The following is a 22830-nucleotide window of genomic DNA, read 5'->3' on the forward strand; positions in this document are numbered from 1 at the left end:
TATGATACATTCTGAGCTCAAATTGCTGAAAATGAAAGACAATACCACGTTTTCCAGCAAGATGGGGCAACAGCTCGCAAGTCTAAGGTATCCCAGGAACGAGTCCTTTATGTCTTCACTGAGGAACGAACTGTCAGCAAACATTTACAGCCACCACTTTCGCCGGACCTCACAACATGTGATATTTTTCCTGTGGGGACACTTGAAGAGCAAGGTCTATGAAACAAATCCACACACAAGGACGACATCAGCTATAAAGTTGGCGACATCGATATTCGAACTTTAATCCAGATGACACCGAATATCCTTAAACGTGCACAACTGTGAAGTGATGTTGCGGCTGTCACTTTAATGTCTTCTGTAAACATATTTTTCACCATATTTTTCATTGTAAAAAGATGGTAAATCCGTTTCAGTTCTTCGTTTCTGTAGTTTCACTGCATTTCTTTTATATTTACACGGGCTTTTTTTGTACATGGACGTGGTAACATGCACAAGGTGTTTTATGTTTTTAAATAGGGTGTTTCAAAAAGAATATACGTATTACAAAGTATTAATTTCTCCAAACTATCGATCGTTGAGCTCAGTTCAGCTATTGGAGAAACGAATACATAGTCTAGTTTATATTAACAGCCGCTAGGTGTCAGTTGCTTTCTGTTTTGCTTGGCAACTATCATATATTTAATATGGTTACTTTGGAGCAGAAATCATTTTATGTTCTCGAGTGATTACAGGGAAAAGACGTTTTAGGTTGAAGTATCAAATTGATCCTCCGAATGGGTGGAACATTCGCAAATGGTAACCAGTATGTGTATGTAAAGGAAAGAGACCTGGGCGCCCCAGTGTTCCTGAAGAAAATGTTGCATGAATTCAAACTGCTTTCCAATGTATTCCTTCAAATTCAACTCGTCGTGCCAGTCGGGAGTTACAAGTACCTAAAACAACAATTTGGCGTGTTTTGAGACGTCGGTTGGTTATGATGCCGTACAAGTTACATCTGTTACAGGATCTGTGGCCTGATGACAAACACAAACAAGTGGCATTTTGTAACGAGATTCTTGATGCTATTGACAATGATAACACTTTCGCACAACGCATCATGTTCAATGATGAAGCGACTTTCCACGTTAGTGGTCAGGTAAAGAAACACAGTGTTCGAATTTGGGGCCTACAGAAGCCACATTCAACCATTGAACATGTACGAGATTCGACCAAAGTCAATGTGTTTTGTGCGATATACCGATCATTTGTTTACGGACCATTATTCTCCGTCACGGGTAACGGTCAGCAGTATCTCGCTATGTTACAAAACTAGTTGTTTCCGACGCTGCAATAATTTTTCAACAAGACGAGTCGCCAAGTTCCTGAATATCTGAATAAAACTCTACCGAACCCTTGGATTGATCGTCAAGGAGCAGGCGACTTAAGATGTCTCCGCTGGGCTCCATGGTCACCGGATTTGACGCCCTCTGACCACTTCCTGTGGAGTTTCATTAACGACAACGTTTATGTACCACCACTCCCAAATAACCTAAAAGAGCTGAAGAACCGGATTCGTACTACCATAACATCAGTGACAAAGGACATGCTTCCCCGAGTATGGGACGAATTTAAGTATCGATGTGATATTGTTCATGTCGGTGATGGAGGACATATTGAACATCTGTAATCTGAACTTCAGAGGTCCGTAAATACGTGTATAAAGTCTCCTGTTCGTATGTTTTAAAGTTTAATAAATATATTCATTCGAAATACGTATATTCTTTTTGAAACAAACTGTTTTTAAGTCATGACAAATCTTTCGTAATATGCTGTTTTTTATCCACATGACTGCTTGGCGTGAGGTCCAACTTAAAATGAACGCGTTTCGTAACAAAAATAAGATTTTAAGAGCTGAAGATGACATGAGAGTCTGTCGAAACCCGTTGTTTTAAATAAAGGAACGTTTAAGCTATGTTGGCTTAAGAAACATGAGAAAATTCAGTCCGTTTCTATGAATATAGGGGAACCAGGGGTAGAAAGGGGTACAAAGTTGAAAACATTGATTAAAAGTACGAAAGTGTAAAATAAGAGAGTTGTCAATTTTTATATGAACACATTATGATGTATTAATCACAAAAATACAAGAACATTGCCATAAAATAAAAGAACAATATTGTTTTCACTCAAAAACAGAAAGGTATATCATTTGCCCCAGTCTTCCCCGTGCACGATAAGTACAAGTGATTATAAAAACGTATAAAATTATCGGAAATGCAGAAAATATTGGCTTGCTCGGTATTTATTCAGTTTAAAGTGAATGTTAATGTCAAACTACGGTTTTCATGTATTGTATCCTTTTCTTAAGGCTATTTACAAAATTCACACACGAGGAGAGACTCATCTTCGCTATATATTCCTGCACAAGAATATTGTGCATATTTTTTGCACATGGAACCTTCAACTGACTTTGAATAAAACTCACCACAATATAAACATTCATAGTCAGAACTTTCCTCGTAATCACTCTCATTAGTATTGGATGATCTCTCCTTCTTTTTTCCGTTTATCTTCAGGCCCTTTCCTTTCTTTTTTGAATTCTGAATTTTATTCTGTTTCGGAAATAGCTTCTAATTGATCTTTCTTCTTTGGCATAGTTTTTTCCTCTTTTTCCTCAATAATGGCTTCTAACTCTTTTTGTACGGCGAATAAGTTAAAACAACGGTCTTCCCCCTCTTCCGTTTCGCCCTTTTCGTGCTTTCGTTAACTTTTGGCCAGGGCATCAGAATTTCTGGTGAAATATGAAATGAGGAGGCCGTGTTGTCAGTTGTCACCCAAGAGCACTCAGGACTAGAAAAATTAGCCTCAATAACTTTGTCATTCTTAGACGGCAGTTCGCTGAAACCTCGCCAGCTTGATCATACAACTTGTTGGCATCGTGTTTTTAAGCTGGTGTATTAGGTGAAGGCAATACCAATTGTTCAGCTCCAGATACACTCCTGGAAATTGAAATAAGAACACCGTGAATTCATTGTCCCAGGAAGGGGAAACTTTATTGACACATTCCTGGGGTCAGATACATCACATGATCACACTGACAGAACCACAGGCACATAGACACAGGCAACAGAGCATGCACAATGTCGGCACTAGTACAGTGTATATCCACCTTTCGAAGCAATGCAGGCTGCTATTCTCCCCTGGAGACGATCTTAGAGATGCTGGATGTAGTCCTGTGGAACGGCTTGCCATGCCATTTCCACCTGGCGCCTCAGTTGGACCAGCGTTCGTGCTGGACGTGCAGACCGCGTGAGACGACGCTTCATCCAGTCCCAAACATGCTCAATGGGGGACAGATCCGGAGATCTTGCTGGCCAGGGTAGTTGGCTTACACCTTCCAGAGCACGTTGGGTGGCACGGGATACATGCGGACGTGCATTGTCCTGTTGGAACAGCAAGTTCCCTCGCCAGTCTAGGAATGGTAGAACGATGGGTTCGATGACGGTTTGGATGTACCGTGCACTATTCAGTGTCCCCTCGACGATCACCAGTGGTGTACGGCCAATGCAGTCCTGATTGTGGCGCTCACCTGCACGGCGCCAAACACGCATACGACCATCATTGGCACCAAGGCAGAAGCCACTCTCATCGCTGAAGACGACACGTCTCCATTCGTCCCTCCATTCACGCCTGTCGCGACACCACTGGAGGCGGGCTGCACGATGTTGGGGCGTGAGCGGAAGACGGCCTAACGGTGTGCGGGACCGTAGCCCAGCTTCATGGAGACGGTTGCGAATGGTCCTCGCCGATACCCCAGGAGCAACAGTGTCCCTAATCTGCTGGGAAGTGGCGGTGCGGTCCACTACGGCACTGCGTAGGATCCTACGGTCTTGGCGTGCATCCGCGCGTCGCTGCGGTCCGGTCCCAGGTCGACGGGGACATGCGCCTTCCGCCGACCACTGGCGACAACATCGATGTACTGTGGAGACCTCACGCCCCACGTGTTGAGCAATTCGGCGGTACGTCCACCCGGCCTCCCGCATGCCCACTATACGCCCTCGCTCAAGGTCCGTCAACTGCACATACGGTTCACGTCCACGCTGTCGCGGCATGCTACCAGTGTTAAAGACTGCGATGGAGCTCCGTATGCCACGGCAAACTGGCTGACACTGACGGCGGCGGTGCACAAATGCTGCGCAGCTAGCGCCATTCGACGGCCAACACCGCGGTTCCTGGTGTGTCCGCTGTGCCGTGCGTGTGATCATTGCTTGTACAGCCCTCTCGCAGTGTCCGGAGCAAGTATGGTGGGTCTGACGCACCGGTGTCAATGTGTTCTTTTTTCCATTTCCAGGAGTGTATAATAACCTATTTATCTGACGGCCTCTCAAGTCCGATGTCAGTTGTGTCTGCCGGGAGGAAATCTGCATCGGTGAATATGTGTGGGTCCGTGGGCCATATTCCAGTAGCTTCGAAATCTTTAATAGCTGTTTTTATTGTTGCAATTTTGATAAAAGCTGAACCAAAAAGCGTTGAAATTTGAAAGAGAGTTGCGACTTTCCCTGGGTTGCATCGTAGCCATTTTCGAAGCTCATCACTATACTGAAGACTTAAAGGCCTCATAAAAGAAACATCAAGCGGCTGAAGTCTGTGAGAGCAATATGGTGGTAAACACAGCAACGAAACGCCACTCTCCTTTTCGTAGTCTATAACGTCACTGTCCTTGGTATGTGTTGAGTGCCCATCTAATATAAGAAGAACTGGGAAGTCTTTTGATGCCTTAGAAAATTCCACAAATTTTCTAAACCATACAAAGAATGATTCTGTGGTCATCCATCTGGCGCTATGGACCTCGGACCAACCTCCTGGTGGCAGTCCAAACTCAAATTATTTCTGCTTCTTCTTTCGTGGAAAAATAAGCATTGGAGGCATGTAAGCTCCGCTTGCTGACATACAAATGAGGCAGGTTACAGTTTTCCCCCTTTCTGCAGATGTTTGACGTTTCCCCTTGCAAGCTATTATCTGTGATTGGTTTTTAGGGTTAACCGAAACGCCTATAAAATAAATATGTAAGTAAATATTTGAGAAGCCATTAGTTTGTGTTTATCAGTTACATTTGTTAGTAACGAAAAAAACCTGTCGACTGCTACGTTATTAAAACCCATCGCTCTTGCACCAGATGTTGCTTCGGGTTTGCGGACAGATCAAGTAGGATGTCTTTTAGGGTATCCGTTCGTCCAATCTTCGCCTGCAATTTCATTTTTAAATCTATGAACAATGCCATTTCTTACAGCCAGCTGATCACGTAAGTTACGCAAGTCTTTGATTGTTAAGATGAATAACCTAGCCTCCATACTTTTTAAGTACTTAACGAGCTCAAGTTCTTGTTCTTCTGTAAATAAGTTTTTAAACTTTCCAGCCATTTTATTAATTTTGTAGTCAGGGTTTTCCCTTCTTTTTTTGTCGTATCTTTCCAGAGTAGTCTGGGGAACTTCAAATTGGTTTGAAGCGTTCAAATACCCACAATAGCTAGAATTAACTGCCTCCACAGCATTGTTCATGGGTCAGTAGACCATGACTGCCTATTTGTTTTTCTCTTATATACTTCCCCATTCCGCCTCAGGTACATGGTTTAGGTTATGGAGGTAAGGCCACTAAACAAAGATACGAAAACAAACATTTAACTGCATGAAACTAAAGATTATTAAACATATTTTAAGCATCTACTAACAATAGTCGTATTGTAAATAAGTAGGTACAACTTTTCTTGCTTCCAATTCGCCAGACGTTACAAGGCAGGAGCAAAAATTAGCACAAAGAAAACTTTACGATCCAACGCATACGAAAACCAAACAAACATGGCTGCCAAGTTTGAGCAGTAACCGTCTGAACTAGTTCTACTTACTGCCAATCGTTGGCAGCACATCCTAGACACGAAAATATGTACATCTTCAGTCTGCCCCGGTACTCCGTTCTACCCCGGGTTCCCTACTTACTTCCCTTGACGATATTTAATGCCGATATATTTCTACGACGAGAGAATAATGTAGCGTATGAACCACACGTATTCACAATAAAAGTTCCTCACAGCATTTGTGATTAAATTTCAGTGTCGAAATTTTATGGGTCGCCTATTGGTCAAGTATCCATTGCTGATGGTTGGAGGAAAGCAGAGGTCATGCCTGTCTATAGCAAGGGTAGCAGAAATTATTTTTGACGTCCAATTATTGTAGGATCTTGGGACATATTTCAGCTCAAATATGATGAAGTATCTAGGAAGGAATCACCACCTCTAAGCCTATAAGCATGAATTCCGAAGACATTGATTATGCGAAACTCACTCCCTCTTTACTTACATTACCTTGTGAAAATCATCTATCAAGCTCTTCGACAAGATGCAGTATCTCGTGACTTTTGAAAAATATTTAACCCTCTGCCTGTCCAGCATTTATTAATGAAAGTATGATTACATGTGATGTCAAACAACATTTATGACTTGATGGGAGATTTCTGGGTGGGAAGGGTGTAGCATATTTTCTTCGGTGGAGTTTAATGGACAGATGCAGAAGTAACTTGAGGCGTGGCTAAACGAAGTGTGTTGGAACCCTTGCTACTAAAGGACTTGCGGATAATATTAATAGTAGCGTCAGACATTTCGCTGATGTTGTGGTTGTACCGTCTGAAAAATGCTAAAATGATGCAGAAATAATATTAGTCAGATCTTTGTAAGACTTAAAAGTGGTGAAAAGGTTAAGCACTTCTTTTAAATCTTTGGAACGTAAAATAATGCACTTCACAAATCGAAAGAAACGTGGTACACCAACGGGTAGACCCAAGAAATGATGGATAACCTACGGTATAATCGAGTAAGGTGCCATGAACACAGTCTGATAACGTAACACCAGAAACTTAAAGTATAAAGTTCCGAGACAGCCACGTCGAGATAGTGTAGTCCTGAGACAAGCACGTGAAAGGAGAGCTGCTTTCTTTCCCCTCTCTGAAACACCCTCGCTACATTTTCCCCTTCCCCATCCTCTCTTAACCCCTTTCCCTCCCCCCCCCCCCCCTCTCCGCTATCTCCACCAGATACCAATTTAAAACACTGATCGTAACTGTAAAACATAGTACTCTGACGTGAGGTCCAGATACAAGAAGACGGGGTGTTACTTACGTAAATTCTACATTTAAGTACAATTCTTTTCTACTAATTGTAAAATATTAAGCAAGAGATATTTAGCTTTACTTTGTTTTGGATACGAAGATGATGCAGAGAGATCGAAGCATGTCATGAAATTCAAAATATGCAAATGAGACCGAAGAATAAATGAGAATATTTTTTAAATATAAGTACCTTTTGAACAGGGTCTCCAACTCAAATACTACTTCCCAATGTTTCCCAATCAGCTGTACGTAAATCGAATTTACGTATATGGGTTCCAGAGCTTAATATCATCGTTTGAAACCACGAATAAAGTAATTAGTATAAGTCCACAGGCTACGTCATCTCTTGGAAGGGAGCGTGAACAAAACAGCCTTTCATGTGTCACCACAACCGTCAATTACATCAGTCTATCATTGATGACTTCGGGAAAAACGAAAGTCAAGTTAGATTTTTATTCATTGTATGAAGAATGTTTGTAAAGCTTACGGTGGTCTTATAGTGTCTTTTTTTTTCTTTTTTTTTTTTTTTGTGCGCCCAGCGCCCCACAAGATTTCCTATGCCTACTGCATACTTAGCTGCCGCCAAGTTGTTGAGTCAGTCATTAATATCCGCTTTCAGTTCATTGTCATTTCTGTAGTGCTGTTCTGTCCGTCGTTTATTGAAAAAAAATATGGTAATCGCTCGGTCTAAGTCTAGACTGTACGATGAATGTTCGGAAACATCCTGTTTTAACTGCCGAAGTAAATTCTTCGTCATCGCACCAGAATACTGGTGAACTTTATCGTGAAGAAGCAACACGCCGCCGGACAAAAATATACGCAATTTGTTTTGAACGGCGTGGTATGGTAGCTGAAAGAATTGACAGTAAGTCGCTTCACTTTTGATCTCTTCTGTAGGCATAAATTCAATGAACTGGACAACACTTCGAACTCAGAAACCTGTGATCACAATCTGTTTGGTGCTCAGAATTTGTTTGGCTGCTTTTGATTTTGTTAGGAAAGCGTGACTTACGCCGTTCCATTAACAGGACTTTCGTGCGAAACCCAGATCTCGTCACCAATAACCATCTAGTTCAGAAACTCCTCACCATCCTTGTCGTACAGAGTGACAAAAGTCAGTGCTGCTCCAATTCATTACGTTTTTGAGTTCATATGACAAAAGCTGAGGAACCCGCCTGGCACACACTTTTCTATAGCACCAAAATTTTGATAAATAAATGGTTGTGCAGTTTCAGCAAAGCGCAACCTCAGTCCACGATTAGTGAAACGCCTGTCATGTTGAATTTTTCCTCAACTGAAGGTCGAACTGACTATCCTTCATCATGAATATTTATTCGGCCAACATTAAATGTGATGCACAATGTTCGAACTGCAGTTTCATTCAATACGTTCCATAAACTTCAGTTACCTGTTTGTAAATTTTGATATGGCGAACGTTTTCTTGCATTAAGAAACCTTATTGTACTATGAACCAGTAACCGTATTATACTATGAACTCCACACTTCACGTGATAGTTAATTTTCCCACACATTTTAAAATTGCAAATCTTAACAGTGAAGGACCATCCCTGCTTGCTGCTAGTCATACCGACGCTAGGATCTATGAGGGTGAGCCGGCCGCGGTGGCCGTGCGGTTCTAGGCACTGCAGTCCGGAACCGCGGGACTGCTACGGTCGCAGGTTCGAATCCTGCCTCGGGCATGGATGTGTGTGATGTCCTTAGGTTAGTTAGGTTTAACTAGTTCTAAGTTTTAGGGGACTGATGACCTAAGATGTTAAGTCCCATAGTGCTCAGAGCCATTTTTATGAGGGTGATCTAAAAGGAACTCTGACATGGTGATGGAGCTGGAGAAAAATTTCGTAGCACGTTAGATAAAACTATCTTCACTTGTACAGGGAACCTCGCAGTAGGTTTTATTGGCCGACTAGTGTGGACAGCATCTTATTTTACGAAACTATCAATGTTTCTCTGCTATTTCAGGCAGTGTTAATCACCCTGTTGCACGGTGCCTGCTATAGCATTCGTAACGTTGGCATGGTAATCAAGTCAGCGGTCATTTTACCATACTCAAACCGTACACCGTCGCTTTGGATAAACTCAGTACGCCACCTACATATGCGACCAAAGATGGGCCTAGTTAGATTCGTCCGTCGGCATATCCACCGCCGTGGGCGTGCAGCACGAAACCTCTGGTACATCCTCATCCGACGATATGTCGACAACCTCTTGCGAGGTCTCCACATCCGACGCGTCCGGCGGGTCCACTTCATCCTTCATTGAACGACAATGCAAAATGTGAGAATCAGCATGAATAACTTCCAATCTGGAAATAAGTGTTTCGTCACCTATACTAAATTCGTTCGATACAAATATAACCAAGCAACGAGGCGTAATAACCATAGCAGGTTATTCTTCACATTAACAGTAACCGGACGACCGTCGACAATACGTTTCAATACAGACGCATATTGACGCTTTATGAATGCGACTATCATAGCCACCAAATTCGAATTCGGAACAAATTATACGTGTTGCTTCTTAGACAACACCTTTTCTATAAGTGTTGACTTGCCAATTTTTGTATCGCCAAATAAATATAATTGTTTCTTACGAACCTGCATGGACCGAAAGGACTTGTTATACCACCGTACTACGCGACCCGCCCGGCCATTATACGTAAGATGGCACTCGTTCAGTACGTGCACGACGACCCGATTAGCCTGAAAGGATTCAAAGTACTTCTCTATAAAGCGCATACGACTCCAGTTGTTAACAAGGAAAGGATCGGTATAATAAACCTACTAGTACTACTGCTGCTATTTCAGGCAGTGTTAATCACCCTGTTGCACGGTGCCTGCTATAGTATTCGTAACGTTGACATCGTACTTTTACAGCACATGATGCAGTCACACCATCAGAAGAATTTCATTCCGAAAGATTTACTGTGAGCAGCTCTGTGTTTTCAAATCGGATGTCACCCTGGAAAGGATTTTGCCGTAACTGCATACAAAAGCGTATAGCAACTGCTTTAATTTTTATGAAAATCACATACTTATATTGTTTCCAACTATATATTGCTGATTAAGTGAATAGTACTTATGATGTTAGACTACATAACAGTCGCTGTTAGCTCCGCATCATGGTGATGTATTAACGAACTGGGAACGTCATGTGTGCAGGCTACGGACACATCTCGCCCAAGACGACGACGGGACGCGCAATCACGATCGTGTACGCCATCTTCGGCATCCCGCTGTTCCTGATCCTGTTGGCGGACTTCGGCAAGCTGTTCACGCGCGCCATCAAGTTCCTGTGGGCCTTCGTGCGCCGCCTCTACTACACCGGCAGCTGCAAGCGCGTGCGCAGGACTGCCCCTGTCCAGGTACGCTGCCCGTGACGCACATCCACCGTGCGGAGCAGCTCGAAAATTGTAATAACGTGTGTAGGAAAGCAAATGCCATCCACTAGCTTATAAGTGTTAACACGGTTTTGTGCTTTCTACAGAAAGAAGAAAGTGAGGAAGGAGAGACTGGATAACAAAGGGAGAAATGAGACGACGAAACGAGAACTGACACATATGGAATAGAAATCGAAGAGGGAAGGGAGTGTTAAAAAACGAAATTTGGCAACTTTTTTCTGAATTAAAAAGCAGACCATGAGAAATAGTTTTGCTGATTTCCCTGTGAAACGCTGAAATATGATATTTTTTATACTAAATGGTCGAAATGACCAAGGTAGACAAGTATAGTTTTTCTTTGCTACTCGCTACGTACCGCTGTGTATAGAGATTGGAAGATTACTTGTACTAATATATCGTCAAAAGACATGATATATGTACTTGATATATGTACTTCTTAGAAAAAAAACTCTTTAGATTTCGTGAAAACGAAGATACGAGGGGCGCTGCAACAAATTTTTCTCTCTGAGAGTTTTGTTTGCAAAATGCGTAATTCGATGTGGGACATTGTGGGATTTTCGCTCTTCAACGCCTATAATTCCTTGAAGTTCCGATGGGTGACGGCGCTATGTGTAACCTTCAGAATGGCATCTTTAACAGAATTGCGTTCCAAGCAGATAGCTGTCATTGAGTTTCATTTTGCGGAAAATAAGAGCACCGCAGATATTCATAGGCGCTTGCAGAACGTCTACGGAGGGCTGGTAGTGACAAAAGCACGGTGAGTCGTCGGCCGACGCGTCTCTCATTATCGCAAGAAGACTGCGCAAACCTGCCCGATTTCCCGCGTGCCAGCCAGCCACACACATCTACTACTCTTTTCCTTACTGAAGGCATTGCTCTGAAGTGTAGTCTCGTATGTAAGGAAACGTGAACGATAAAGAGTACAGACAATAAGAGAAGAGAACCTTTCGAAATATATTGGTACAGAAGAATGCTGATGATTATGTGTGCAGATATTCACTATAAGAAAAGCCAATTTATAGGACAAGTCATGAGGCATCACGATATAGGCTATTTGGCAAGTGAGGGAAGTGTGCGGAATACAGTAAGCTGGTTTAAAGACAGGTAGATTGCAGCAATTATTCAGAGATAAAGACGCTTACGGAATAAAGTAGCGTGGAGAGCTGCATCAGAGTTCTTCTCGGAGCGAGGGTTGCAACGATAACAACAATCAAAACAATTCCTAGTATAGCAATGAATGTGGAGCGGAAGAGTGAGTTCAGGTTAAAGTGCAGGAGCCAAGTCAAATTTTGAGTGCATAGAAAACACGGCGGGAAGCGAAAATAATTTAAAAATTAAAACGACGAATTAGTAATTGTTACGGAAGCAAAAAGGATATCATACAAAAAAGTACTCTAAAATGTGTAGGAAAGAATATTCAACATAGTGACTGTCAATTAATTTTAAATTATTCAAGGCAACGGGGGTATGTTTCCCACCGAATAGCAGCGCTTTCGCATGGTCGGTTCCCAAGATAACAGCGAGCGCCCGTCAGAGAGAATTGATCACAGGAAAACACTGGTGGAAATGAACACAGTTCTCGCGAAGCCATAGATTGGGCAGAAGAAGAGCTTAATTATTTTAAAGCATTGAGTTTGAGGACAACACTCAAAAGTATGAGGTACTGTGATTCAAATCAACAGTAATGCCTCTACATCGACAGTGCATGAAAGTACTTTCTGAGCTATGCTCAATTTAATATTTGAGAGATACTCCAATACTTGTTCATGGAAGGACGGTTAATGGTTTACATCGATGAATAAAAAACGCCTATGTATGTTGCAAGAGGAATTTAGCTACTGCTTTAAAGAATTATACGGACCCAACAAGCTTCCTGTATCCCAAAATTTGTCAAAAACTGCTCATATCGCAACAAGGCTATATGGTCAACGGCTCCCTGTGAGAAGAGTAATCAAAGTCTTCAAAGTCATACCAGTAATTTGAAAGGTGGTTTAGTGATGACTTTGCGTCTGAAAAAGAACCAGAAAATACAACTGCATACACAACTTCCTCTTGTTTGTTACTGGAAGTTTCCCTGTCGCTTTCTGAGTATGCAAATACTGGTAGAATCTTTCACAGTGCCTTCAAGATCTGTAATACTACATGAAAATGTAAACAGTTTCACGTGGTTGTCAGTATTTATAGTATTCCAGTGTATTGATTTGTGTTTTCTTTGATTAATAGCACTTAATAATGAAGCAGCATAGTCGTGAGGCATGGGGTAAATGTATCACACGTTTTTGACAAGTGATGCTTAACACTCTCAGTTGTAATTATGTTTCACACGATGATTATGTTCCCGTTGCCTTAGGACTTTTTTCACATATCTGCTGATAGATGGTTTGATGCGGCCAGCCACTAGTTTCTCTCCTCTGCCAATCTTCATTTCAGAATAGCTGTTACACTCAACGACCCAAACTATTTGTTATGTACAGACACTGCAAACTCTGTTTTCAGGTATAGATTTTGCCCTCTGCTGTTTTTTCATGTATCATGGAAGTTAATCCTTCAATGTTTTAACATGTGTCCAATCGTCCTGTCCCTTCTTCTAGTTAGTGTTTCCACTTATTCCTCTCCTCACCGATTCTGCGTAGGACCTCATTTCTTATCTTACAGCGCACTCAATTTTCAACGTCCTTGTATAGCATAACATCTCAAACGCTGTGATTCTCCTCATTTCGGTTCTCCCACAGTACATGATCACTTGCATTCAACGCTATGCTGCAAATGTTTACTCTGAAAAATTTGTTTCACAAATTAATGTCTGTGATAACCTCTATTGACAAATTACCTCTTTGCCTCTTCTTCTCGTATGCTCCTTGCTTTGTTCATCATGGACTGTTTTGTTTCCAGGGAGCAAACTTCCTCCGTTCATTGCATTTTCTCTGAACACATATTACATACATACTTGACTATGCGCTCAATTCAACAGGTATTCTTATTCATCTTCATTATCGAATATTATCTTCGATATCTTTTCACTTTGAGTCTTAATTCCAACTTTTCTTTTAATTTCATCGTTCTTGGATATATAGGTCCTGTAATATTCTTCATCACCTTCCAGGTTGAACAGCACTGAAGAAAGACTACATCCGCACCTTACACCCTTTTTAATTTCAGTACTTGTCTTTCGCTCTTCAATTCCTTTTATTTTCGTCGCCTGCACCGACGGGGAACGTTGAACATATTCAGAACATTTTGCCTTGCTTTACTACAAGGAGCTCTTCATTCGTATACTGAATTTCTTTCCACGTTCTTCTGTTCATCCTGACTTTTTTTGGATAACCTGCTCACCAACGTCATTTTCTGAACTAGAGATCAAAATATTTTCTGTTTTAAATGATTTTATGCGAATGTCAGATTCTGTCAGGTTTTTATGAACTTCTGTTAGACGCTTGTGTTTTTTCATGAACAACGCTACGTTTAGATTATTCTTTGTAATCGTGTTGTTGTTCATAATAGTACATTCGCCGTTTCCTGCTGGTATCTGTCATTTATTTTTCACCCAAATTGCTTTATCGCATTTTTGTCCTAAGATTTTCCTGAAAATCAGTCGTACTTGAAATCCGCCATCAGATATCAAGGTTTATCATACTATCGTAATGTTCTCAAATGCTCTGTTTTTAAGACCAAAGACGAAAATTTGTAGATTATCGTATTCTTATGTAGCAAATTGCTTATATCAGCTTTACGATGCTATTACTGAACAGCTTACACTATGTGATCAGAAGTATCCGACACCACCAAAAACATTATTCATATTAGGTGCATTGTGCAGCCACCTACTGCCAGGTACCCGATTTCAGAGATCTCAGTAGTCATTAGACATCGTGAGAGAGCAGAATGGGATGCTCCGCGGAACTCACGGACTTCGAACGTGGTCAGGAAATTGGGTGTCACTTATGTCATACGCCTGTACACGAGATTTCCACAGTCCTCAGCATCCCTAGGTCCACTGATTCCGATGTCATAGTGAAGTGGAAACGTGAAGGGACACGTATACCACAAAAGCGTACAGGTCGACCTCGTCTGTTGACTGACACAGACCGCCGACAGTTGAAGAGGGTCGTAATGTGTAAAAGGTAGACATCTATCCATACCCACACACAGGAATTCCACCCTGCATCAGGATCTACAGCAAGCACTATGACAGTTAGCGGGGAGGTGAGAAAACGTAGATTTCATGGCCAAGCGGCAACTCATAAGCCAAACATCACGCCAGTAAACGCCAAACGACACCTCGCTTGGTGTAATGTGCGTAAACATTGGACGATTGAACAGTGGAAATACTTTGTGGGGAGTGACGAATCTCGGTATACAATGTGGCGATCCGATGGCAGAGTCTGGGTATGGCGAATGCCCGCTGAACGTCGCCTGCCAGCGTGTGTAGTGCCAACAGTAAAATTCGGAGGCACGATGTTATGGCGTGGTCGTGTTTTTCATGGAGGGGGCTTGCAACCTTTGTTGTTTTACGTGGCACTATCACAGCACAGGCCTACAAAGATGTTTTAAGCACCTTCTTGCTTCCCATTGTTGAAGAGCAATTCGGTGATGGCGATTGCTTCTTTCAGCACGCTCGAACACCTGTTCATAATGCACGGACTGTGGCGGAGTGGTTACACGACACTAACATCCCTGTAATGGACTTGCCAGCACAGAATCCTGACCTGAATCTTACGGAACAGCTTTGGGATGTTTTGGAACGCCGAATTCGTGTCAGGCCTCTCCGACCGACATCGATACCTCTCGTCAGTGCAGCAATCCGTGAAGAATGGGCTGCCATTCCCCAAGAAACCTTCCAGCACCTGATTGAACGTATGCTTGCGAGAGCGGAATCTGTCATCATGGCTAAGGGTGGGGCAACACCATATTGAATTCCAGCATTACCGACGGAGGGCGCCGCGAACCTGTAAGTCATTTTCAGCCAGGTGTTCTGATACATGTGATCACATAGCGTATATTTAAATAGCGTCGGTTACAGTCCCTGTACACTGAATATAAAGAGAACTAATTGTTCCTCCTTTCCCATGTAATATTTATGTTCATCTCTTAGTGGTCACAGACCACACATGAGCGTAGCTGTTCGCAGAAGTTTATTTTTAACTTGTTTGCCACGAGGAGTCTCTGCACATAGTTCAGGGAGCTCTGACAACAGTGAATATCCTAGTTGTGTGCTACTGATCGTACTGAATATCGTGCGTACAACTTTCAAGGTCGTAAAGGGCTAAACATTATACAGGGCTATTACAAATGATTGAAGCGATTTCATAAATTCACTGTAGCTGCATTCATTGACATATCGTCACGACACACTACAGATACGTGGAAAAACTCATAAAGTTTTGTTCGGCCGAAGCCGCACTTCAGGTTTCGGCCGTCAGAGCGCTCGAGAGCGCAGTGAGACAAAATGGCGACAGGAGCCGAGAAAGCGTATGTCGTGCTTGAAATGCACTCACATCAGTCATAACAGTGCAACGACACTTCAGGACGAAGTTCAACAAAGATCCACCAACTGCTAACAGCATCCGGCGATGGTATGCGCAGTTTAAAGCTTCTGGATGCCTCTGTAAGGGGAAATCAACGGGTAGGCCTGCAGTGAACGAAGAAACGGTTGAACGCGTGCGGGCAAGTTTCACGCGTAGCCCCCAGAAAATTTGCTCATGCCACAACTGGAGACCGACAGCGCCGACTTCATCTTTCAACAGGATGGTGCTCCACCGCACTTCCATCATGATGTTCGGCATTTCTTAAACAAAAGATTTGAAAACCGATGGATCGGTCGTGGTGGAGATCATGATCAGTAATTCATGTCATGGCCTCCACGCTCTCCCGACTTAACCCCATGCGATTTCTTTCTGTGGGGTTATGTGAAAGATTCAGTGTTTAAACCTCCTCTACCAAGAAATGTGCCAGAACGGCGAGCTCGCATCAACGATGCTTTCGAACTCATTGATGGGGACATGCTGCGCCGAACTTGATTATCGGCTTGATGTCTGCCGAATCACTAAAGGGGCACATATCGAACATTTGTGAATGCCTAAAGAAACTTTTTGAGTTTTTGTATGTGTGTGCAAAGCATTGTGAAAATATCTCAAATAATAAAGCTATTGTAGAGCTGTGAAATCGCTTCAATCATTTGTAATAACCCTGTATTATACAACGTTTTCAACTATTGCCTGTTGACTATTTTTACTTGTACTTTCATAGTGTTTCACTTTATTATATATCAGGCCAGCCACTGACTGCCCGTGAAAATAACCCTAACCCAGAACATGTGTAATTAATGGGCTAAATGTCGTAAGTGTTCTTTTAATGCTGCTTTTAGTCTGGTTTTCTTTTGGTGACTATAAATTATGGTAGCTTTGTAATTTGTATTGTAATTGCGTTTCTTATAATATGTATAAATTTACTTGAGAAAGGGTACGCAGCCGAAACGACGCAGTCTGCAAAAGAAGAATAAAATGGAAACATACAGCAACCGATACAAATAACTTATTTCTTTCAAAAAATCTGAGGACCCTCTTGCAGCTAAATCATGGTTTCAGACTCATGAGGAGCTTCTGTTTCCGTAACTGTGTTGTAATGCCGTATATTCCCGTACGTGATGTCGAACCTTTTTTTAATGTGTTCCAGGACATTTCTTACGATGTCTGTAGCTTTGCAACGCACTCGTTTGCTTCCCAATTTAATCCCATCGGTTTATTAATTTCTCATTGATATTTGTATACCTTGGAGAATATTGCGAATTTAGTTACAGAAAGTTATCTGCTGAAGAAATGTATTGATGTTGGGTGTTGTATGCGTTTCGACTGGACTCCGATTGTGGTGCAGGAGGTGTGGAAGGGCGTGCAGCTGGTGTACGACTTCGCGACGTTCAGACGGCCCAGCCAGGTGCCGCCGGGGACCGACCCCGCGGCCCTGGAGGACGCGGAGGCGAGCGTGCCGCTCAACAGACCGCAGTCCGACGCCGCCCCCGCAGCTGCCCCCGCTCCGCCCGGGGCTCCTCCGGGAGCCACGGCCCCGCCCGGACAGACGGTGCTGCCCCTAGACGGGCTCGAACCCGGCACCCCGGCGCCCTCCGCCTTCGAGGTCGACGACGAGTTCAACCTGCCCATCTCGATCGCCATCTTCATACTGCTCGCCTACATCTTTGTCGGTGCCGCAATCTACTTCGTGTGGGAAGACTGGGGATTTTTCGAGTCCTTCTATTTCGTCTTCATATCGATGTCGACAATCGGATTCGGCGACTTCGTTCCTCAGGTAGGTGATGCCCCTGGCTTATTCAATTTAATATTTTGACCCTACACACAACGAGTAGTCTATGTTTTATGTATTATACAACTGTATTTTTACGAAATCAGAATCACATACCAATGAAGATAGTACACTAATATTCTTCTTCATCTTGTACTATCAGTTAAATAATTCTACGTGTCTTGAAACTGACGCAATAAAAAATTGTCAATCCTTGTTCGGTTTCTGCGTGTGATACAGGAAGTAATGGGAATAAAATAATGTAAATGTCAATACAAACCACCACAGATGCATTTCAGATACGCCACAATCAGTTTTACCATTAATGAATATCTATACGTAACTCAAAGTTCGTCAACAGATTTCGTACCAAAATCTTACAAAGCAGCATGAATGTCACTACTCCAAAATAAATAGCAGCCACATCTTATGGAACACTTAGATTTATCCGCCTGCCACGAGCACTACCGTTAGTATATGTATGGAACACAATAACATGCTGAGGGACTTAAATGAGAACTGTCGAATCCGACATGTTGAAATCTCCCCTGGAATCTTTTATACAAGAAGAACGTACCGAAAGAAAGGCAACGCCAGAATTTTAGCTGTTAAGACACACCGCAAATATTTTTTTAAAAAAAATTGAAATTTATCAAATTCTTATCTCGCCAGGCGGCTGGAGAAATGCACATTCCTGCCATAGCCCTAACAGAAAGCTCACACGCAACACGCTGGGGACATATCCTCGGTTGACGGAACATCGATAAACAGATAACACGGCTCAAAGCTATCGTAATTTGTGAAGCGAATTTCAGGTTCCATTGGTAGTTTCTCTAACATAGTTGTTAACATTTACTATTCGCTCGAATTTGTAACTTATTTAATATCCATAATAGTTATCAGTTTCCCTCGCAGCTTCGCTATGTGTTAAAGATGGAGATAAAAGGTTCCACAGTTTCACAGCAATGTGGAAGCTAATTAATGTTTTCGGCCCTGAAAAGATTAAATATGAAGAACATGGTAAGCAATCTAAACGACCTACTTCTCCTGAAGACCTACATATGTGTTATTTATTTGTTATTTATTAATTAATTTCCTGGGCATTCATTCCAATGATATCGCAGTTGGTAAGAAAATGTGGAAAAATTATATCAAACAGGCAATAACTCAAGCAATTCTGTGAACTGTGGTTGTAAAGATGATTTTGTGCTACCTTAAGTCGAGAACAAAAACAGAGTACCTTACAAGCCCAAAGAAATCATGTATAGTTACAGCTTTCAGTGAGAAAGAGAACACTGTAAATTTTTTGGTTAAACGAAGAAGGGAAAAAACACTAAAACTTAAGCAATTCCAAAATACTCTTTCGTTTTGTAAAATTTGAACATGAATTACATAAATGGCAGAAAAATTTACACCAAATGCGAAACATACGCCAAAATGAAATTCGCCAAGATGTGAGAGAGTAATTATTCGTAAGATTTAGACCTGTACCTGAGACTCAGTGCAGCAATAACGAAGGCGACCTGCTAGACTGGGAGCTCTGAACTGCAAGTGAGATGAACGTTACTGATTTCCAGGCATCTTCGACCTGGTTAAACAGATTCAAGACATCATAAGGGAAAGGAAGTCCCAAATTAAGAACTTTATATCACATAAACGAGTGGAGGAGATATCATTAATAGGTATACTACAGGGAAATTTGTAGCTGACCTGAAGACGAAGATTCTTGCTATCCTCTAGAAGATGCGTATAAAGTCAATCAGTCATGTTTCGTGCGACCGAACTGTGTCATTTACAGGGAAAAAAGACAAAGTTGCTTGCACAGTCGATTGATAAGTATCAGTGCATTATTGTTTCCGCAGCTTTACCTCTGTCTGCAGGAGCATCAAGGAAAATTAGTGGCAAAGTTTTGTAATCAGCGTAGAAAAGTCTGAAAAATGGGATACAAATTTTCAAAGTTACATCCGAAACGCAGAGAATAATTCATTGCTTCTGTTGGACTCCTGTCCTGGTCATAACGACACCTCTGTCTTTAAGAGTACGACGAAAAGATGTGATATAATTCAGATCACACTTACAAATATTATGACTGAACTTGTCGATAAAAAGATTTCTCAACAGTGTAAAGAATTTTTCAGAAAATTGTCGGACAGTATAATTTCCGAAAGTTCTTTGTCATTTCAGATTTCTCAGCGGCTGAGTATCGTTAAACATCAGTCATTACTGCATTGTCATTTTGCTTCATTATATGCCTGGCATGCAGCACAAAATGCAGAACATCAGCTACGAGAATTTCTAACTGCATTGCAGTTCTGCGTAAATAAAGCTAGTAATTCCTAGTAGTGCCTTAATGAATTAATTTTCTTTTGTCAGGCGTGTCTAGTGTAACGAAAGTGTTTATTTTCGTCATCCAATAGACACTTCGAATTTTAATGACGACTACAAGGAATTGTTTCATTGTCAACAAAACATACATTGTTAAAAGGACTGCTACACTGACTTTTATAAAATATTTAATGTCTGCAAATTACTGTCCTAACTGATGAAAGTAATGTACCATTATACACTGCCTTGATTTAACTTCCTATGCTAGACTCTTTGCAACAATTACATATCAACTGAATGTTGTTCAAAAAATTAATAATTTCAGACTTTTTGGTACGGTTTAAGTGCCTAAAATTCACGCGTGTCCACGTCGGACTTAAAGGTACGCGGCACTACTTACTCTTGTCACGGCTTCTTATTCACCGACACGCGTGCTAAGCAAGAAGGGCTGTACAAGCCGTTGTTAAGCGGGTCTGCATGCGGAAAAAAATGAGTAACCCTAACATTTAAAAAAAGAAAAAAATGCTTCCAGTGTGCCTTAGTATCTAAAACTGACAGGAATTTCTTTTTGTATATTGTTACTGAGTGAAAAATTTCACTGTAGTTCTCGACATGCTGGGCTAGACAATACCGTTGTCAGTCATCTGAAATCGTTCATTAATAACGAAAGCAGTTGTCTAGTAATAGACGTATCTTAAATATAGCTACTGCGGTTTTTATTAACATACACTCTCAGACAAAGGAAACGAAGCACCACGGAGGTATTATGCTGAAGGGAGGGAAATCGTTAGATATTATGTACTTGTACAGACAAACAAAAGATTGAAATTTCAGAAAAGTTGGATGATTTATTGAAAAGACAGACGTTGAAAAACTTAGCAAGACAATAACTCGTTGGTCCACTTCTGATCCTTACGCAAGCAAGTATTCGGCTTGGCACTGATTGATAGAGCTGTTGGACGTCCTTCCAAGGGATAATGTGCCAGATTCTGTCCAATTGGCGCGTTACATTATCAAAACCCGAGATGGTTGGAGGCGGCTACCCATAATGGGGAGGGTCCGGCGACCTTGCTGGCCAAGGTAAGGTTTGGCAAGCACACTCTCGCCATGTGCCGGCGGGCATTATCTTGTGGAAAAATAAGCCCAAGATGGCTTGCGCTGAAAGACAGCAAAATGGGACGTAGAATATCATGGAGGTGCCGTTGTGCTGTAAGGGTGCGCATGTCAACTAAAGGGGTTCTTATATGAAAAGAAATGGCACGCGAGACCATCAATCCAGGTTGCCAGGCCTTGTGGTGGGCGACAATACGTTTCGCATCGCAACTCTGTCTGGAGTGTCTTCAGACACGTCCTCGCTGGTCATCGGGGCTCAAATCTAAGATGGGTGCTCACTCGAGACAACTATGAATGAGAATCCAGCACTAAGACGTGTCTGGAAACACCCGAGACCATGGTGGATACCAACCTGACTGTAGCCTTCCATACGATCCGATAACCAGGAGTGATGTCTGGGGGATCCTTTTCATATACTATGTGATCAAATGTATCCGGACAACCCCAAAAACATACGTTTTTCATATTAGGTGCATTGTGCTGCCATCTACTGCCATGTATTCCATATCAGCGACCTCAGTAGTCATTAGACAACGTGTGAGAGCAGAACGGGGCGCTCCACAGAACTCACGGACTTCGAACGTGGTCAGGTGATTGGGTGTCACTTGTGTCACACGCCTGTACGCGAGATTTCCACACTCCTAAACATCCCTAAGTCCATTGTGTCCGATGTGATAGTGGAGTGGAAATATGAAGGAAAACATACATCACAAAAGTGTACAGGCCGAACTCGCCTGTTGACTGACAGAAAACGCCGACAGTTGAAGAGGGTCGCAATGTGTAATAGCCGACATCTATCCAGACCAACACAGGAATTCCAAACTGCATCAGGATCCACTGCAAGCACTATGACGGTTAGCCGAAAAGTGAGAAAACGTGAATTTCATGGTCGAGCGGCTGCTCATAAGCCAAAAATCACCCCGGTAAACGCCAAACGACGCCTCGCTTTGTGTAAGGAGCGTAAACATTGGACGATGGCACGGCGGAAAAAAGTTGCGTGGAGTGACGAATCACGGTACACAATGTGGCGATACGATGGAAGGCTATGGGTATGGCGAATGACCGGTGAACGTCATCTCTCAGTGTGTGTAGTGCCAACAGTAAAATTCTGCGGCGGTGGTGTTATGATGTGGTTGTGTTTTTCATGGAGGGGGCTTGCTGCCCTTGTTGTTTTGCGTGGCACTATCACAGCACAGACCTATATTGATGTTTTAACCACCTGTTGAAAAGCAGTTCGGGTATGCCGATTGCATCTTTCAGCACGATCAAGCACATGTTCATAATGCACGACCTGTGGCGGAGTAGTTACACGACAGTAACATCCCTGTAATGCAGTGGCATGCACAGTGTCCTGTTCTGAATCCTATAGAACAGCTTTGCGATGTTTTGGAACGCCGACTTCTGACAGGCCTCACCGACCGACATCGATACCTATCGTCAGTGCAGCACTCCGTGAAGAATGGGCTGCCATTCCCCAAGAAACCTTCCAGCACCTGATTGAACGTATGCCTGCGAGAGTGGAAGCCGCCATCAAGAGCCAACAC

General features: G+C 42.4%; 1 protein-coding gene across 1 annotated transcript in view; it reads left to right on the plus strand.

Moving 5' to 3' along the window:
- Window positions 1-22830, plus strand: part of LOC124789060 — a 101483-nt gene that overhangs the window by 53182 nt on the left and 25471 nt on the right. Inside the window, exons 2-3 of the mRNA XM_047256352.1 lie at window positions 10317-10519; window positions 17426-17854. Of these exons, the coding sequence (XP_047112308.1) occupies window positions 10317-10519; window positions 17426-17854 (632 nt within the window). The remainder of the gene's footprint in view (window positions 1-10316; window positions 10520-17425; window positions 17855-22830) is intronic.

The sequence above is a fragment of the Schistocerca piceifrons genome, chromosome 3 (genome assembly GCF_021461385.2).
Source record: "Schistocerca piceifrons isolate TAMUIC-IGC-003096 chromosome 3, iqSchPice1.1, whole genome shotgun sequence".
NCBI lineage: Eukaryota > Metazoa > Arthropoda > Insecta > Orthoptera > Acrididae > Schistocerca > Schistocerca piceifrons.